Source organism: Bos indicus, chromosome 3, assembly GCF_029378745.1.
Source record: "Bos indicus isolate NIAB-ARS_2022 breed Sahiwal x Tharparkar chromosome 3, NIAB-ARS_B.indTharparkar_mat_pri_1.0, whole genome shotgun sequence".
NCBI classification, from domain to species: Eukaryota; Metazoa; Chordata; class Mammalia; order Artiodactyla; family Bovidae; genus Bos; species Bos indicus.
The window spans coordinates 112181467-112198706 of record NC_091762.1 but is presented as its reverse complement, the minus strand read 5'-3'; the positions used below and the strand labels follow the sequence as shown (position 1 = coordinate 112198706).

General features: G+C 50.6%; 2 protein-coding genes across 2 annotated transcripts in view; one reads left to right on the top strand and one right to left on the bottom strand.

The window, feature by feature from the left end:
- CSMD2 (CUB and Sushi multiple domains 2) overlaps positions 1–17240 on the bottom strand; it is a 689054-nt gene that overhangs the window by 354811 nt on the left and 317003 nt on the right. The gene's annotated exons all lie outside the window — the stretch shown is intronic.
- On the top strand, positions 11397–12173 carry HMGB4 (high mobility group box 4). The gene has a single exon (XM_019957913.2). It carries the CDS (start codon positions 11543–11545, stop codon positions 12131–12133), a length of 591 nt encoding a protein of 196 aa, XP_019813472.1. The 5' UTR covers positions 11397–11542; the 3' UTR covers positions 12134–12173.

Genomic DNA, 17240 nt, shown 5'->3' with positions numbered 1-17240 from the left:
AAATAACAAGTATGACTGGCACCAAGAGAGCTGGCAACGAACCTATCCGATTCTCAGAAAATCCCAGGCTCAGCTGGTGGGAGCGGAGGGTGCACAGGCGTTGGAGGTGGGGGTGGGAGACGGCCCACAGGCAGCGGGTGCTGAGAGCGCCGTGGGGCCTCGAGCAGGAAGGTCTATCAAGCCTGAGAGTGCCAGCAACTCCAGGAGCTGCTTGGAGGGAGAGGGTACAGGCACTTTTATGGCACAAGTTTGTGAATGATTGAATGAATGAGTGATCATGCAAATGGCAGTCTCTTGCTTTCCACAGTGTGGTATCTTTTCTTTTTTTAAAAAAACATTTGTTTGTTTTATTTATGTATTCGGCTGCACTGGGTCTTAGCTGTGGCATGCAGACTCTTAGATGCTCTAGTTCCCTGGCCAGGCCCCCTGCATTGGGAGTGTGGAATCTTAGCCCCTGCACCACTAGGGAAGTCCTGGGGCATCTTTCTGAATGCTGTCCCCTTTGTGATCAAGAGAATGGGGTCAGCTAGTCTTTTGTGTTTGTTTTTGGCCACATGGAGAGGCAGGTGGGATCTTCCCTGACCAGGGGTGGATCCTGGGCCTCCTGAAGTGGAAGCGTGGAGCCCTAACCACTGGACGGCCAGGGAATTCCCCGGAAACAGCTAGCCTCAGAACTTGGAGAACTTCAGAGGCCTCCCAGGCCTGCTGCCTGGCAAGGCACAAATCCCAGCTCCAGCATTCTGGACACAGGGTCAGTCAAGGTCTGTTCTTAGTGTTTCTAAAGATCAAGAACTCACTTCCTGGCCAAACTCTCCCCACCCTTTTTCTAGCTACTTCCTTTTGAAACATCCAGGGTCATCTTATAGCCACTGGCTCCAGGAAGACTGGTGGGCTTCTCCTGAGTATCTCATTTTCTCTTGCAAAGAATCCTTGCACTTTCTCCATCAGAGCACTTGTCTCATCACACATCACACAAGAATCTGCTTCCCCACAAAGCTGTGAGCTCCCTGAAGACAGGAACTATTTCCTTCTCATTTAGTTCTTCTCTCAGTACTTCGTGAGTGCCTGACACACGGGAAGGGCTCAGGAAATGCTGCTCACAGGAAAAAGGAATGCTTGACTCAATGACTTTAAGAATGAATGAAGTCCTGCTGGAGGAAGCAGCGGGCACAGGTGGGGAAAGCAGAGGAAAAGGCAGACGAGCAGGGAAGCCTGGGGACATTGAAGAGTGGCTCGGGGCGCATACAGGTTTCATCTCGGTCTCCCATGGAGATGTGCAGCCCCCTGTTCAGTCCCTCAGACCTCTCTGTGCTCCCCAGGCTCTTGGCAGCTGCTGTTACCTTTTGGGGAAGCTTTTTTCATGGTGACATGGCCCCAGTGCAGCAACAGTGGAGTTTGGTAATCGACGTGGGCAAATGTGCTCTCTTTCCCAGAAGCAAGTCAATAAACTCGACAAATTACCAGGGTTGTGAGCTCCAGGGACCCACGCAAACTACAGCAGGGAAATGCACTTCCTCCAGATGCACCGCTCCCTGGAGGGTGTGTGGCTGAGCCACCGAGGGCTGGGGGACAGGACCCCTGGCTGTGTTTGCTGCGGGGATGAGAGTGTCATCACGATGGGCTGTGAGATGAGCGAGGAGCACACTGAGAAGGTCCGGGGACTGGCTTGGGGTGTCAGTTCCTTCTACCCCTAGCTCAGCTGCCCATTGGGCATGGCTTCCTGGTGAGGGTTCCCCTGCCTCTGGGGAGAGGCTGTGCCCTTGAGGCTAACGTGAACAGAATGGGGTTGGATCTGGAGATGGGAACTTGTGCTGGGTACCGAGATCTGGGCATGAGGGCTTGTGGTGGATCCCCCACAACTTCTCAGAGGATGCTCAACTCTCTCTGTTTCTGTCTCCAGCTCTAAATCGGGCAGCTCTACTCTTTTCTGAGTAGAAGCTCTGACGATCAGTCTCCCTCCCTCGACCCACAGCTCCTGGAAGGGGCAGCCTCTTGGCCTTGGGCCATAGCTGGATGGATTGGGGGTGGCCATGTGACCCACACTGGACCGATCAGCTGATGGGACTCTACACACATGTTGATTACAGAAGGCCCCACAGGCTTGGCTCTCCTGGTGGAGACGGGAAAAGAGTGTTCCAGCATCATCTCTCCCACCTCTGTTGCTGCCTCTCCCACCTCATTGCATCACTCTTATAAGATGTCCTAAGCCTCGTACGTCTGCACGCCTCCATCCGCATGTGCTCTGGTCTGACTGGGACACAATCTAAGAGAAGTCTGGGCCCTGGTCAGCTGCCTGGCCCCCAGGTGACCACTCCCTGCCCCCAGCTCAAGTCTCTGTTGCTGCAGATAGACCTGAGATCCAGCTTGGAGACCCGATGGCCCCATACCCGAAGATGCTAAAGTCAGCTCCCACCAGGCGTGGCTCAGGAACAGGGCACCGGCTTCAGGAGCCTGGTGACCGAGGCGTGCTCACATGCTACCTAGACCCTCTCTCCTTCCTGGTTCTGGTCTCTGTCTCTCCCTGTATTTGAATCTGGGCTCAATGGTTAAGTAGCTGTGAAATGTAGGCATGTGCTCGCAGTTCTCTGAGCCTCAGTTTCTCCATCTGTGCAATGGGATACCTGTGCTCTTGCATATCATGTGTCCAGGACTACTGACACACAGTAGGTATCTTGCAAATGTCAACTATTTTACTCCCTTGCTTAGGTAGAGTCAGTGCCTTGAACCCGACACTCCAGAGAACGCAGGGATTAAGCAGACCCCAGCACAGCCTGGCCTCATCTCCCTGGGGAATAAGGATGCTGCATCTACTCTGGTAACAGCACAGTGCAGGGCCACTCCATGGCCCCATGTCACCAGTACACTTGGCGGTCACCTCCCCTCCCCACCTCCGGCAGCCCCAGCCTGGCCTCCATCAGCTCTGCCTCCTCAGCCTTGCCCAGCTTCTGCCTGTCACTGCAGACAGGACTTGGAGAAGGGACCTGCCCTCATTCCAGGGAGGGTGGCAATGCCTGCCTTCTAGAGGCCTCTGGGGATTACATTTGGATAATACTTCTCATCCAGAGGCAATGTTTGCAGATGGCTGATCGAGGAGACTCCCACGCCAGCCTTTGCCTGCCACTCGACTGCCATTCTGAGTCTGAGCATCCTCAACGTTCCTTCTCCTCCTCCACGAGGCAGCTAGCCAGCCCTGCCTGATGGTTTAGCAGCTCTGAAGCCATAGCTGAGGGAGTGAGTCTCCCAGGTGGCTGGAGAATAGGTGGGCTAAACTGTCCTGGGGATTGCGATGTGAAGGTCAGCAAGGAAGCTATCCTAGAGTCAGATGAGCTAGATTCTGATCCTGCCACCACATCCATGGGCTCTGTGACCTAGAGGAGGTTGCTTTCCCTCTCTGAGCCTCTCTTTCCCCAGGGTGCATTTTACAGTGCGACTGCTGCGATTCAAGGCAACGCGCATAAACTCCTGCTGAGCCTCCAAGACACAGCAACCATCATTCATGGCCGGGTCATAGCTCCATGCAGCAAGGCAGACTTGTGGGCAAAGGAACTAACATTTACTGAATCCAGCGCAGTTTGGGGCAGAGTTAAGCATGTGGGCCCCGGAAAGCACTTACTGGGTTCAAGTCTCAGCTCTACACTTCCCAGCTGTCTAACTCCGGGCAAGGAACTGACCTGCTTTGCGTCTCAGTCTCCCCATGTATTTAATATGGATAACAGCACCCTACTCATAGAACTCTAGGTGGTTTACGTGAGATAATGGGCTTACAAGCTCTCAGTACAGGATGTGGCACACACTAAGTGCTCAAGAACATTCATGCTGATGGAGGGGCCAAGATGTGCCAACGCTGTCCATATACTCTCTGAACAACAAACCAGAGACCCGGCCATTATGTAGAGCAGACACAAGCAGTGGGGAGAGGAAGGAGACAGGAAGGAAGACTTGGAAATGGGGGAGGGAAGGGTTCCTGGATTATATCACTCGCCCCCATCACACCTAAGCTAATGCCTTATATTCATGGTTTCAAGTGGCCGAAGCCCAGACCAAATCAGAGTGGGGCAGAGAAGAAATTATCGGCTGCTGTCGTCACACTGTAGCTGGCTCCAGGGATGACTAAATCCAATGACTCAGATGCCACAGGCCTGTCTTTCTGGGCCCATCTCTGCTGTGCTGTTTGCCAGCTTCTTCCACTCTGTTGCAGATGGCAGACTGGAGGCTGGGACTATGGCCACAGTTACCAGCTCCCTGATTTACCCTCCTAGCTTCACCTCCAGAGAGATGATCTCTTCCCTTGGGTCCAGTTAGAACCAGCTCACTGAGAGCCTCTGAGTAGTCTAGCTGGGGTTGTGCCCACTCCTGGGGCCCTGGGCATGGGCTCCTGCTGGAACCCCCAGGACTGATTTTGGGGACCACTCTCCCAAAGAAGGAGTGTGCTTGAAAGAAGGGAGCTAGGCACTGTGGCTGAAAGAGGCAGGGGCTTGGATGGAAACATCAGGGGCCAGGCTTCTTCCTCTGGGTGTCAGGAAGGGCTTCTGCCAGCGAGAGGTACCCACAGCTGGCTGGGGGACTAACTCCCCAAACTTGGTCTTGTTCTAGATCTCATTGCCTTCCCCTTTGCTGCATCCTGCCAAAGGCGGACAGGTACGCCTGCCCCCTACCACGCTGACCCTATTCTTACACCTGATCATCTGTCCCATTTCCTGTCCACATAGTCCCCTGGGCTGGATGCTGACCCCGTACTTGGCTTTGGCCAGCCTCGGCCCAGGGAAGTGGACCCAGTCTCTGTGTGTACCTGCAGATGCTGGTAGGTTCAGCCATCTAGGTCAGTCCACCTGCTGGACTCAGGGCATCCTATGACCTGGGGACAACTTCACCAGATGTGTCTGCAACAAGGATCCACCTGACGGGAAAAGTCTCCCTGAGCCCCGTAAGTGCTGAATGTAGACACCTTCTCTTTCCACCTGCCCTCCTCCTGCAATACTTGGCCTTGTTCCTTCCCAGCTCCGCCTTCTCCCTGGCCTCAAGGAAGTTCCTAGACCACCATCAGAGGCTAAACACACAGACTTCAAACAAACCTGAGTGTGAGAACTGACTCTTCCACTCACTGCTGTGAAATGTGAATAGTTGCAAAGACAGTACAGAAATTTCCTGTACACCCCTCCCCCAGCTTCCCCTAATATTAGCATCTTACATAACTACGATCCATGTATCAGTCTAAGAAATCAGCATTATGAAGTCTGCATGTGCATAATCTCTCTGTAGGCTTTTGGAGCTGATCTACCTAAAGCATTATCATCATTTTTATTGAACTATCACAGTCACATCTGATTGAGTAACATTTCTTGGCATAAGGTCAGCACCAAAGAGCCTAGATCTACCTATGACCTTGCCTCCTTCGCCCATCTGGCTTCCAGGAAGTGGCAGATGCTTCTCTACCACCACCTTCCTTCCTGAAACATATCCATCCCTCAAACACTGCTTATTAACGGCCGTGAAAGCAGCAGTCACACTGCTCCAGCAACTCACAGCTACTGATTGAGGGTGTGTGTGTGTGTGTGTGTGTGTGCATGCATGTGTGTGCACATGAGTGGTGAGTGAATGAACTGAAAGACGGTAAGCGTGAATTAACTGGTAAGCCAATGAGTGAATTAGTGACTTAATGAGTCAGCCAGTGAGTGAAGAAGTGTGTAAAATTGAGTAGATCACGCTCCTTGCTCCCTCAACTAATCCAATCAGCAGTGGCATAAATTTCTCATCTTTATTAACACAAGCGGGGGTTAGGATAGCACCGGGATAGTTACAGACCACTAGCTGGATACGAAAGATAACCGTGTTCATTTTCTAGTGCAGCTTTCACAAATCACTGCAGATTCAGTGGCTTGAAGCAACACAGATTTATTTTCTGACAATTCTGGAAGTCAAAGTGGGCATCGCCATGCCAAGGTCGAGGTGTCTGTGGGGTTGCACTCTCTCCGGAGGCTTTAGAGGTGAGATCTGTTGGCTTGCCTTTGCCAACTTTTAGTAAGTCACCTTCGTTTCTCCCCCTGCGGTCTCTTTCCATACCTTCAAAGCCACCAGTGTGGCCTCTTCAAGTCTCTCTGACCCTCTATGTCTGTTATCACATCTCAGTCTCTAACTCTGAAACTCCTGCTTTCCTCTTACAAGGACCCATGTGATTACATCAGGCCCACGCGGATAATCCAGGATAATCTTCCCATCCCCAAATCCTTAACATAATCATATCTGCGAAGTTCCCTTTGCCATGTAAGGTAATGTATTCACGGGCTTTGGGGCTTAGGACATGGACCTCTTTGTGGAGCCAGCTTTCCACGTGCCACAGGTGCCTTGCTCAGAGGGCAAGAGCAGCGACGATCCCCACCCCCCAGGAGGAACCGCAGCAGGGCAGGCAGGAGAGCGCATCACGGCAGTTACCACGTGCCTCTGCCAACTACTTTTTCGGGTTGCTCTTGTTGTGACCTGGGATTTTTAAAGTTCCCCAAAGTTGATGCTTGCCCCCAAATTTGAGAAACGCTGTGATGAGAAGGTCTGCCAGGAGCATACAACTGCTGCAAGTGAGGGTAAAATGTGCCCCTAGGATTCCCGGAGAAGGATTAAGAACAGGGTGCCTCAACCCTGGGTACATATTCCTATCAGCTGGGGAGATGAAAAACAACTTATTTTGAAATGAGAACAGAATAGCAAAGACAGTACAGAAATTTCCTGTATACCCCTCCCCCAGCTTCCCCTAACATTAGCATCTTACATAAAACCATGGGCCATGCGGCAAAACCACATTGGTATAGTGCTATTGGTTCAGTGGAAGACTTCATTCTCATTTCCCCCAGGTTTCCCACTAAGGCCTCCTTTTGCTCCAGGATCCAGTCCAGTATTTCTTGGGCATGGAGTCATCACACCTACAGAATCTTCTCTAGGCTGTCAGTTTCTCAAGCTTTCCTTGTTTTCTCAAGATTTTGACACTTTTGTACTGATCAAGTATTTTGCAGCTGCTGCTGCTGCTGCTGCTAAGTCGCCTCAGTCGTGTCCGGCTCTGTGCGACCCCATAGACGGCAGCCCACCAGGCTCCCCCGTCCCTGGGATTCTCCAGGCAAGAACACTGGAGTGGGTTGCAGACTGGCGTTTAATTTGGCTTGGTCTGATATTTTCTCCTGATTACACCAGGATTATGGATTTGGGGGAAGAATACCACTGGGTGAGATGTTTTTATCATCACATTGTAGAAGGCGGGTGTCATATCAGTTGGTCTATTACCAATGGCCTTCAGGTGGATTCCTTGGTTGCTGTAGCATCTGCCCCCTTCCTCCACTATAGAGATGTCACCTGTCCCTCTCCATACTCTACTCATTAGAAGTGAGTCCCAAGTCCTGCCCACACTGCAGGGGAGGGGCAGTGTCAGGCGCTTTACTCCCATCCTTTCAATTAATCCTCACCTTGATCATTTCACTCCACATCCAGCCAAGACTGTAACAAGCCAGACTTGCCAAAAGTCCCCCAGCTACTACGTGGCAAAGCTCGCATTGGAGCTCAGTGTCTGTCTGGCTCCAGAGGCCATGCTCTTTCCACTTCATGTTATCACTGCTGAGTGAAGAGGCTCTCACAACCTCTGAGGTGGGGGCTCCATCCCAGCCTACATAGACAAGTGTTTTTCAAATCTATCCCTGGATTGTGACCCATTCACAAGATCAGACTGTGGGGTGCATTTTATTTGTATTTATTTATTTTTGGCCAGGCCACGTAGCATGCAGGATCTTAACTCCTGACCAGGGATCAAAGCTGTGTGCCCTGCGTCGGAAGGCACAATGTCTTAACCGCCCGACGGCCAGGGAAGTCCCAGGGGTGCATTTTAAAAAAGAAAATAAAGTACAGCAGATTAAAAGAGTATAGAATGGAAAAGAAAAGAGTACATCACACACATAACAAGTTTATTTTCATAAAACTTTTTTTTTCTGAAAACTTTATGTGCTCAGAGACTTTATAATGGGGGCAAAAATAGCACCCCTACCCCCACCTCCCACACAGGGTGGTCACAAGGATGAAATGAGATGATGCAGGTGATGTTCTTAGAACAGAGCACCCGCTAGCGGCACTGAAAGCATGTACATAAGTGGGTCATGGTACAGAATACACTGGGCTTCCCTGGTAGCTCAGTCGGCAAAGAATCTGCCTGTAGTGTAGGAGACCCGGGTTCGATCCCTGGGTTGGGAAGATCCCCTGGAGAAGGAAATGGCAACCCACTCCGGTATCCTTGCCTGGAAAATCTCATGGACAGAGGAGCCTGGTGGGCTGCAGTCCATGGGGTCGCAAAGAGTCGTGTACGACTGAGCGACTAACGCTTTCTTACTTATAGAATACATTTCCTATTGTAGACTGCAATCCAAAAGTTTGCAAATGCTGAACTCACATCTCTAGACTGGGGTGGTCAGGCTTATGACCCTCAGCCCACACTGCCTGTGTTTGTGATTTTTATCTGGGCACAGCCACTCATTTGTTTGGGTGTGGTCTCTGGCTCCTTCTGAGCTATGATGGCAGAGCTGAAAACTAACTTGCAACAGAAAATGTGTGGTCCATAAGCCTGCAGTATTCACTACCTGGCCTCCAGAGCAGCGCCCCTGTCTGGAGGTCATCTCATAATACAGAGGACATTAGACACTTCTTCCTAAGCCATGTGGCCTTGTCCTGCCTGCTCCTGGCTGGCACAGCAGCCCCTGCAGGCCCTTCTCCACCATGGTACCACCCAGCACACAGGCCTCCAGAAGCTCGACACCCTTCTACTTTGGAGGGATGCCCACACTTGCTTTATTTCTCCACCTCCATGGCTGTTTGCTGTCCATGTGGGAGGTTAGAAACATGGCATACAGGTCAGGGTCCCAGCAGGCAACAGATGGCCACTCAAATTAGGATAATTTGAGGAGTGTTTAACAAAGCGGCTATTTACCAAGGGAAAGGCAAGGTGTTAGAAAGCCACAGGGGAGAGCAGAGGCCTCAGAGGCTAGTAAAGGTAGAGCTCTTACCCCCTCAGCTGGAGGGGACAGGACAGGGAAGCTGGAAGGACAGAGTCATTTAGAGAGGATGCTTAAGAGGAGTCAGGACTTGCAGTCCAGAGATGAGGAGACAGCTCCAGGCAACCTTGCAGGGAAGGAGCCAGATCCCTCCCTCCGTGATCTCCTGTCAGGGTCCCCACTGGCCAAACTGAAATGGAAGCCAGAGGGCACAGGAGCCACTGATATGGTCCATATGGGTCAGCTTCCCAGAACAAGCAGCAGGCATGAAAGATGGAAAGGAACAAACCTCAGATACCTGTGCACAAGGCATCAGTTGAGAAAGTCAGGTGCATTTATTCTTCCTGCAGCTCCACCAGATGAAGGAGTCCCCTGCTTCACCCTGCCAAGTTGGGAGTGTGGCCCCACCACCAAAGGCCATACTCTCTTCTCTTCCTAGATCTGCTAGGCTCTGGCAGATGGTTATCATGGGGCTGATGTTTCTAGATCTTATCATCCTGAGTTGGGGGGGAGGGTGGAAGGTTGTGAACGGAGACACAGATAAGGTGCTGGGGTCTTTTGTGCATCTGAGCTGAACCTGATGAACATGTATGCACATTAGACAAGTTCTTCCTCACAACCCATCCACTCAAGTCCAGCAAGCAGATGAGCCAACCTCTAGCCTTGGGAGAAGGAACCAGAGTGGGGAAAAAAGCTCCCTAGGCTAAGAAGTGTCCCCAGAGTAACCAGTTCCCACAGGCCAGACCTTTCTGCCCCCGTCGCTGGCCTGGATTGCTGGGGCTGGCATCTGATATCCTACAGCCCTCCCACTCCAGCCACAAACTTACAGCAAGTCACTGGGAGGGTGTTGCCTGGCCAGTAGAACATTGATTGCACATCGTTGATCCCACAGATAAGACATCACAGGCTTGGGAAGGGACTGGCTGAAGTAGCCCAACTACCGTGTTGCAATTTGGGGCTAGGAATTAGGCTTGAAGACTCTAGTCAATTTTATATAAGATGGAACTTGCAATCAGTCTTGGCAAAAGTCTTGGCAAAAATTCACAATGTGCTCTAGGCACCTCCCTAATGGTCCAGTGGTTAAGAATCTGCCTTCTAATGCAGGGGACTCAGGTTCAATCCCTGGCCAGGGGACTAAGATCCCACATGTTGTGGGGCAACTGAGCCCACACACCACAACTAGAGAAAGCCCACATGCTTCAACTAAGACCCGACACAGTCAAATAAATAAATAGAAATAATTTTAAAAAATGTGGTGGTCTAGTCTGAGGCGAGTTTGTTAGGCTCAGCTGCTGAGGCCAGGCACTCAGACTCCAGGCCACCAAGGCTGCAGTATCTGTGCAGGCGGGATGCAGCACAGGCTTGAGTCGGGCTAATCGGATCAAATCCAGACTCCAACCAGTTAGTGGCTGTTCTACCTTAAATATGTTAATGTTTACGCTAATGAGGCTCGGTGTTCTAGCCTGGTAAACTTGGTTCTATCAACAACCCCTGAGTTATAGCAACTCCAAGACCATTCAAGGAAGCACCCCACAGTGTCCAAAGGTCAGGAAATGGTACTCTTCGTTTCTTTTCCCTCCAGTTGGAAGACTATTAAAATATTTGCAGCTTTTCCCCCCAAAAGCCCGAAGCCGACTAGTTTGAGTATAGTTGCTAGAGCTTTGCGCTCTAACCCCAAGAAACGGGGACCTCTGGGATGAGAACAGGGGGCCTCCTGTTAGGCCAATGATTTTCTATCTCATTTTCATGGGCTCTGGTGTAATATTAGTACAACCTTAAGGGTCTCCTCCCTTCTTCCCCAATCCCCACCCTCATCCCCACCCAATTCATTTCAGAGAAACGAAGAGTTCAGACTTAGAGGCCAAGCGCTTGGGTTTTATATTAGATAACTTTGTCCTGACAGGAAGCGAGTCACAGCTGTCATACTTGATTATTTTTAGAGTTACTACTAAACTCTTTGTATAGTAGGAGCTGCCCCTGTTCAAGGCAAACGGAAAGGCTTCACATTTCATCATGACAGCTCTGGAGCCATCCACTTCCTCATGTTCATTATTTCCAGGCTGTCTTTGGAAAGGCTGAGAAGGCATCTTGACAATCGTGCGGTGAGGAAGGCAGATCCTGTGGCTCGTTACTGCATCCAAAGGATGGAGAGCTCCCCACCTGAGCCCAGCACGCTGCCTCCAGGAAGCCAGGGAGAAAGACTGCAGGGGGCACGGCTGCTCTAGAGCCTTCCCTGGATAACCCATCATCTTCCATGGGGAGCAAATTTGACCTCCAAGTAGCCAACCAATAAGAGCACCTATATGCAAATGCCTCCAGCACTGGCCTGGAGTGGCTGGCCTGTGAGTGACGTCACAGTCCCCTCTGACCCAACAATGCCACCACCACTGAAAAGGCTGACCCTTGCCTACAGCTCAGACAGACAGAAAATTTCACCGCCAGCAGAGCATCTACTAATTGCTTCTGGAGTGTGGGGGACAAAGGTCTCTGCTGTCCAAATTACTGGGTCCAGAAAAGAAAATGAATTTATGAACATGGGGAAAAGAGACCAGCTAAAGCCTAAGGCAAATGTCTCTTCTTACATCCACTTTTTGCTGAATTACAGAAACAAGTTCAAGGAGCAGCAGCCCAATACCTACCTTGGCTTTAAAGAGTTTTCTAGAAAGTGTTCGGAAAAATGGAGATCCATCTCAAAGCACGAAAAGGCCAAATATGAAGCCCTGGCCAAGCTCGACAAAGCCCGATACCAAGAAGAGATGATGAATTACTTCGGCAGGAGGAAGAAAAGGAGAAAGCGGGACCCCCACGCACCCAGACGGCCTCCATCATCCTTCCTACTCTTCTGCCAAGACCATTATGCCCAGCTCAAGAGTGAGAATCCAAGCTGGTCGGTGGTGCAGGTGGCCAAGGCCTCAGGGAAGATGTGGTCTGCAAAGACGGATGTGGACAAGCAGCCCTACGAACAAAGGGCAGCTCTCCTGAGAGCTAAATACCGAGAGGAACTCAGTGTCTACCGTAATCAATTCAACGCCCGGAAGACATGCTTGCAAGAGTCAGCTACAAACCAGTGCAGAGAGTTCGAGCAAGCTGAGTCAGATACAACTGATGGATCCAACTAGAAATAAAGGGCCATTCCGTGGTATTCCTGTCTCTGGTCTTGTGTATGGCATTAGAGTGGCCATGGCTGCCACTTTGGGAAACAAGTGAGTGGCAAGGTGGAGTCGAGATTGGGGTTTGGGAACTGATCCTGGGAGGGGCTGACTTTGGGAGAAGAAGCTACAGTGTCTGAAGAGGTGTGTGGCCAGTGTTTACTGTGCTTGACTTGTGCAGGTGGGGTGGGGTGTGGGAGTCTCCAGGTGTAAAGAAGCTGGGAGTCCTAGGGGTGGGAGCATCTGGTCCCAAGCGGTTCTCTGGGGTGGAAGATCCGGCTCACAGAGTGCAGTGCCCAATGGCCAGACCTGCTGCCCTCCTGGGGAGGGCAAAGGGCCTGGAGTCCAGGCCAGGTTTCCAATTCAGGCCCTAGCAGAGGCTGGGAAACTGGAGTTTAGGCGGGCCTTAGGGGAATCAGTGTCTGCAGGGATTCCAGAACTGGTCCTCTAACAAGTCTTAGATACTATTTGTGGGCCGGGATGAGACCTCAGGGGTGGTCCCCATTCTATTCACTAGGGTTAAGCTTGAGGTTGATTTTACAAAAATAGGTTATTTGACTCTGTCTGAGTACTATAAGCTGAAGAAAACCCTTTTCTCGACATTTTGGTGGGCATCTACCCAGTGAATCTTCTGTGGACGCAAGCATAACCCACAGGGTGGACATGTGTTGCCTTTATGACCACTCAGAACCCATTTCTTTTCCTCCTGCTCACAGCACACCACCTCCATCCTGATCAAGACTGGATCAGATGGATTCCCCCTGGACACAGTGATTGGCTCACTGGTGGGCACATGAGCCGAGTTGTCCAATCAGAGTGGATCTCAGGACTTGTATAAGGAGTCCTAGGGGAGGATGCTGTCCTGGGGGCTGTAGGCAGTCATTTGCCTCATTCTCAGGCCAAAAGGTTAGTCCCTTTGGCTTCTTGGACTTTTGAGTGAAGATAAGCCCACATGTTTTAGTTTTTATCTAAGATGGTATGAGTTAGGTTTTCTGCCACTTAGAATGAGTCAAGACTGGTCCTTTGATACAAATGGGATCGCACTGTGTCTACTCTAACTGTATTTTCCAGGCGACAACACACTGATATGGGATGTTTTGAAATGGTCCTTGACTTCTGACAGCAAGGAGACTAGGAAAGAATGCAAAACTGCTTCTTTTGTCACCAGGTTCTGCACGCAACAGACTTCCCTAATCCCACCTCTCACCCTTATTCCACGAGGGATTCGTATCTTTGTAACCTGTTGCTGTTTAAACTTTTCCTCAGGGAACAAAAGTAAAAATACATATTTTGGAATAGTCTTTTCAAACTGGGTCATTTCTCACCCTTTGGGGGTAAGAAGTAACATGGTGGAGTGACTTAGAAATTCAGGGTCTGGAATCAGGCCGAATTATTTATGAAGGGCTCGCCTGGGCCAGACCCTGTGCTGGGGACCAGGAGGCCCAATGCAGTCTACTGCTGAGTTCCTGCCTTCATGAGAGGGCTGGACACAGGAGAGAAGAGACTGCACAAAGAGCTGAGGTTGGCGGGACTGAGGACCACTCCCAAGGCAAGTGCTGAAGTCTGCCCAGAGGAAGCAGCTTTCTCCTCCTCAGCAGACTTGTACTCAGGCTGGCAAATTCTCCCATCCCCCCTTCCCATTCCCTAAGCTGCTGTTCCAACTTGGCTCTGCTCCCCCTCCAGCCCAGCCTCCAGTCTCTCAGGAGACACCCTCATCTTCTGCTTCATTGGCAAAGTTGAGACTGTCAGTTTTCTTCTTTCTCAACTTGAAATCCACAGCTATTGTTCCTCCTGGTCTTAAGCCTCATAGCAAGAACCTTCTTGCTCGCCTCTTCCCCTCCCTCCCTTGGCCCTTGCTCCTCACTGTAAAGATGCTGACTCTCTAGCCTCTAGCTTTAGTGTCCTGACACAAGTGGTTTCAATCACTGGCAGGACCTTGGGCAAATAAGTTCTCCTCCTCCCGTCTCAGATTTCTCATCTGTGCAAAGGGGATGATGCCTGCCTTGCAGGCGGTTTTAGCAATTAAATGATGTAATGCGTGCAAAAGCGCTTGGCATGGTCCTGAGCACACAATAGGTTCTGTGGCGGATCCTTTAGAGTGGCTACTCCTCCATGATTCCCCTCTCCTGGGATTCATACCCTGGTGTGATCCCTTCCCATTAAATGTGGGCAGAACCTGTGACTTGCCTTTAACAAACAGAACCAGGGCAGAGGCCATGGGATGTGACTTCTGCGATTGTGCCATGGTGTGTAAAATTCTATCCTATGGGTTGATTTGCTCTAAAGATCCTCCTAGTTGGCTTGATGAAGTAAGTGGCCAAGCTGGGAAAGCCCATGTGGCAACAGGCTGTGGGGAATCTCTAGGAACTGAAGGTGCCACAGACCAGCAGCCAGCAAAAAAAATCAAGATTCAAGAAACTACTACAGCAAACTCATGAACAGAGAAGTGTGTCCTTCCCCAGGTGAGCCTCCAGAGGAGAACTCAGCCCTGGCTGACACCTCGAGAACTTGCTTGGCCTTGTGTGATGTCAAGCAGTGGACCCAGCTAAGCTATTAGGAGAGTCTGACCCACAGAAATGATGACAAAATAAATGTGGGTTGTTTTAAGGCAACAAGTTTGCGGTAATTGGCTACAGGGCAGTAGATAACTAACACAGTATTCATTAAATGAGAGCCTCCTTGCATTCTAAAAGGAACCATCTTTAACCTGCTTTCTCCTTCCAGCCTCCACCCTACTTGTTTAATTGCTTTTCCTTTGTTCCCAAACTCTTGAACAGGGAGGAGGGCCCCCCGGGCTAATTAGATCCTGACTTGCACCACTCTGTTGTGGTTCCAGTTAGGCCGTCTCTTTTCCAGCCTGGTTTGTGGCCTCTTGGTGGGCAGTGGCTGTGCGGCCCACCACGGTCTTCTCTGGGAAGAGGGCCCCCGCAGAGCTGGGCCCCAGCCCTCATGCTGCCCTCTTCTGCTTTCCTGTGTGATTAATTACGTGAATGAGGGTGGCCAAGTCAGAGTTTTGACAACGGCTTGCAGTACTCCTGCTGAAAACTAACTCTATTAACATTCCTCTATGAAAAAGCCGGCAGGAGGGTGTGAATCTGCTGGCTTCTAATGACTGGAATGGAATGACAGTGTAGGGAGGGAGGGTAGAGGGGGAGAAGCAGCGGGAGCCTGCGTCTAAGATACGGGGGAGGGGAAAAGCGGGTGGAAAGCCTGTGGGGTGCTCGCACTCCCCTCAGACCCTCGCAACAGGGCTTAGGTGGCCCTGCCCTCTGCCCTCAGGAAGAAGGAGACCGAATCTTTGGGCCCATGGCTATCTGGATGCCTGAATCACACCACTCTGAACCTTCTCTCCCAGAGTATTTTCGTTCATTTATTCAGCAAATATTCACATACATCTTATGCCAGCGACATACCAGGAGCTATTCTAGTGCTAGGGAGGCAGCAGCATCCCTGATCTCTCATAAATATGTAAACAAGTCAACAAATAAACACACCAGGTCATTTTTTTGAGAGTGTCAAGTGCTCTGAAGAAAATAACCCAGGATAATGAGATAAATCATGACAAGTGGGGTTGCGGGCACTTTAAACGGGTGTTCAGAGAAGATGACATCTGGGTTTGAGAGAGGAGATATATATATATATATATACATATATATTTATACACACACACACACACACACACAATTATGGCCGATTCGTGTTGCTGCCCAGCAGAAACCAATAAAACAATGTAAAGCAATTATCTTCTAATTAAAAATAAAAAAATAAAGGACAAGAAGGAGCCAGGTTTGCCAGGGTCTTAGGGAAGAGCTATTCAAGGGGAAGGACAGCAAGTGCAAAGGTCCTGAGGCAGGAATGGGCTTGGCGTATTGGACAGAAGCGAGGCTAGAATGACTAGAGGGGTGAGTGAGTGGGCAGATGCGGTTGGAGAGGGACAGGCCTTGGCAAGGAGTCTATGGTGAAACCTCAGTGCAAAGAGGAGTCAAAGAGGCTTTCCTGCTTCCACTCCACTTCTGGCTAGGTCATTCTGGAGTCTACCAAGTCCCACTGTGGAGATGCTGGTCCCTCCAAGGTCTGCAAGAGAAGGAGGCAAGGCCAGCACATGCCAAATGCATGGCACTCCTCCCTTTCGTGAAGTGAAAGTCACTCAGTCGTGTCCAACTCTTTGCAACCCCATGGACTATACAGTCCGTGGAATTCTCCAGGCCAGAACACTGGAGTGGGTAGCCGTTCCCTTCAAGAGCCTCCACCTGCTCCTCCTGGGAGATTTGTCAGCTAAAAACCAAATGTGGAAGCTATGAAAGTTCTCTCCTATGATTCATTTCCCCAGAGATGGGAGGAAGGGCAGACGAGGATGGCAAAACATCCTAGGGGAACACTGCTTCCTAGGGCTCAGATTTTCAGGTGGTACAGCTCCCACTAGACCAGTGGTTCTCAGCTTTGAGCCTTCATCAGAATCACCTCAGACCTCATTCAGACACAGAACGCTGGGTCCCACCCCTAAAGTTTGAGTCAATTTTTCTGGGAGTGGGGCCTAACGTGCATTTCTGTAAGTTCCCAGGTAATAGGATGCTGCTGGCCCCAGGATCATGGAGTTCTTTCCTCTCGTGCAGCCCTGGCATTTATGCTGATGAGGAGGCATCACTGACCTGCCAAGTGAGTCTTAGAGGAAGGGCTGACCTGCTCTCCTCTCTTCTCCCCCACCTCCCTGTCTCACCCCTTCAACCCTGGCTGCAAAGTTTACTCAGGTCTCCTCTCCAACGGGTTCATCAGTAATAAAGCTGAGAAGCTAATCCTCATCTGTCTGTCTTCTTCATCTGCCAACTGATTCTAAACTTGCAAAAGAATATATGTGGGCCTAGATGTGTACACAAATGTGTGGGCTTCTCTGGAGGTGCAGTGGTAAAGAATCCACCTGCAATGCAGGAGCTGCAGGAGACATGAATTTGATCCCTGGGTCAGGAAGATCCCCTGGAGGAGGCCATGGCAATCCATTCCAGTATGCTTTTTTAGAGAATTCCATGGGCACAGGAGCCTGGCAGGCTACAGTCCATAGGGTCTCAAAGAGTCAGACATG

Excerpts from the sequence above, each read along its gene's own strand:
- HMGB4 (XM_019957913.2), top strand. The coding sequence starts at position 11,543 with ATGAACATGGGGAAAAGAGACCAGCTAAAGCCTAAGGCAAATGTCTCT.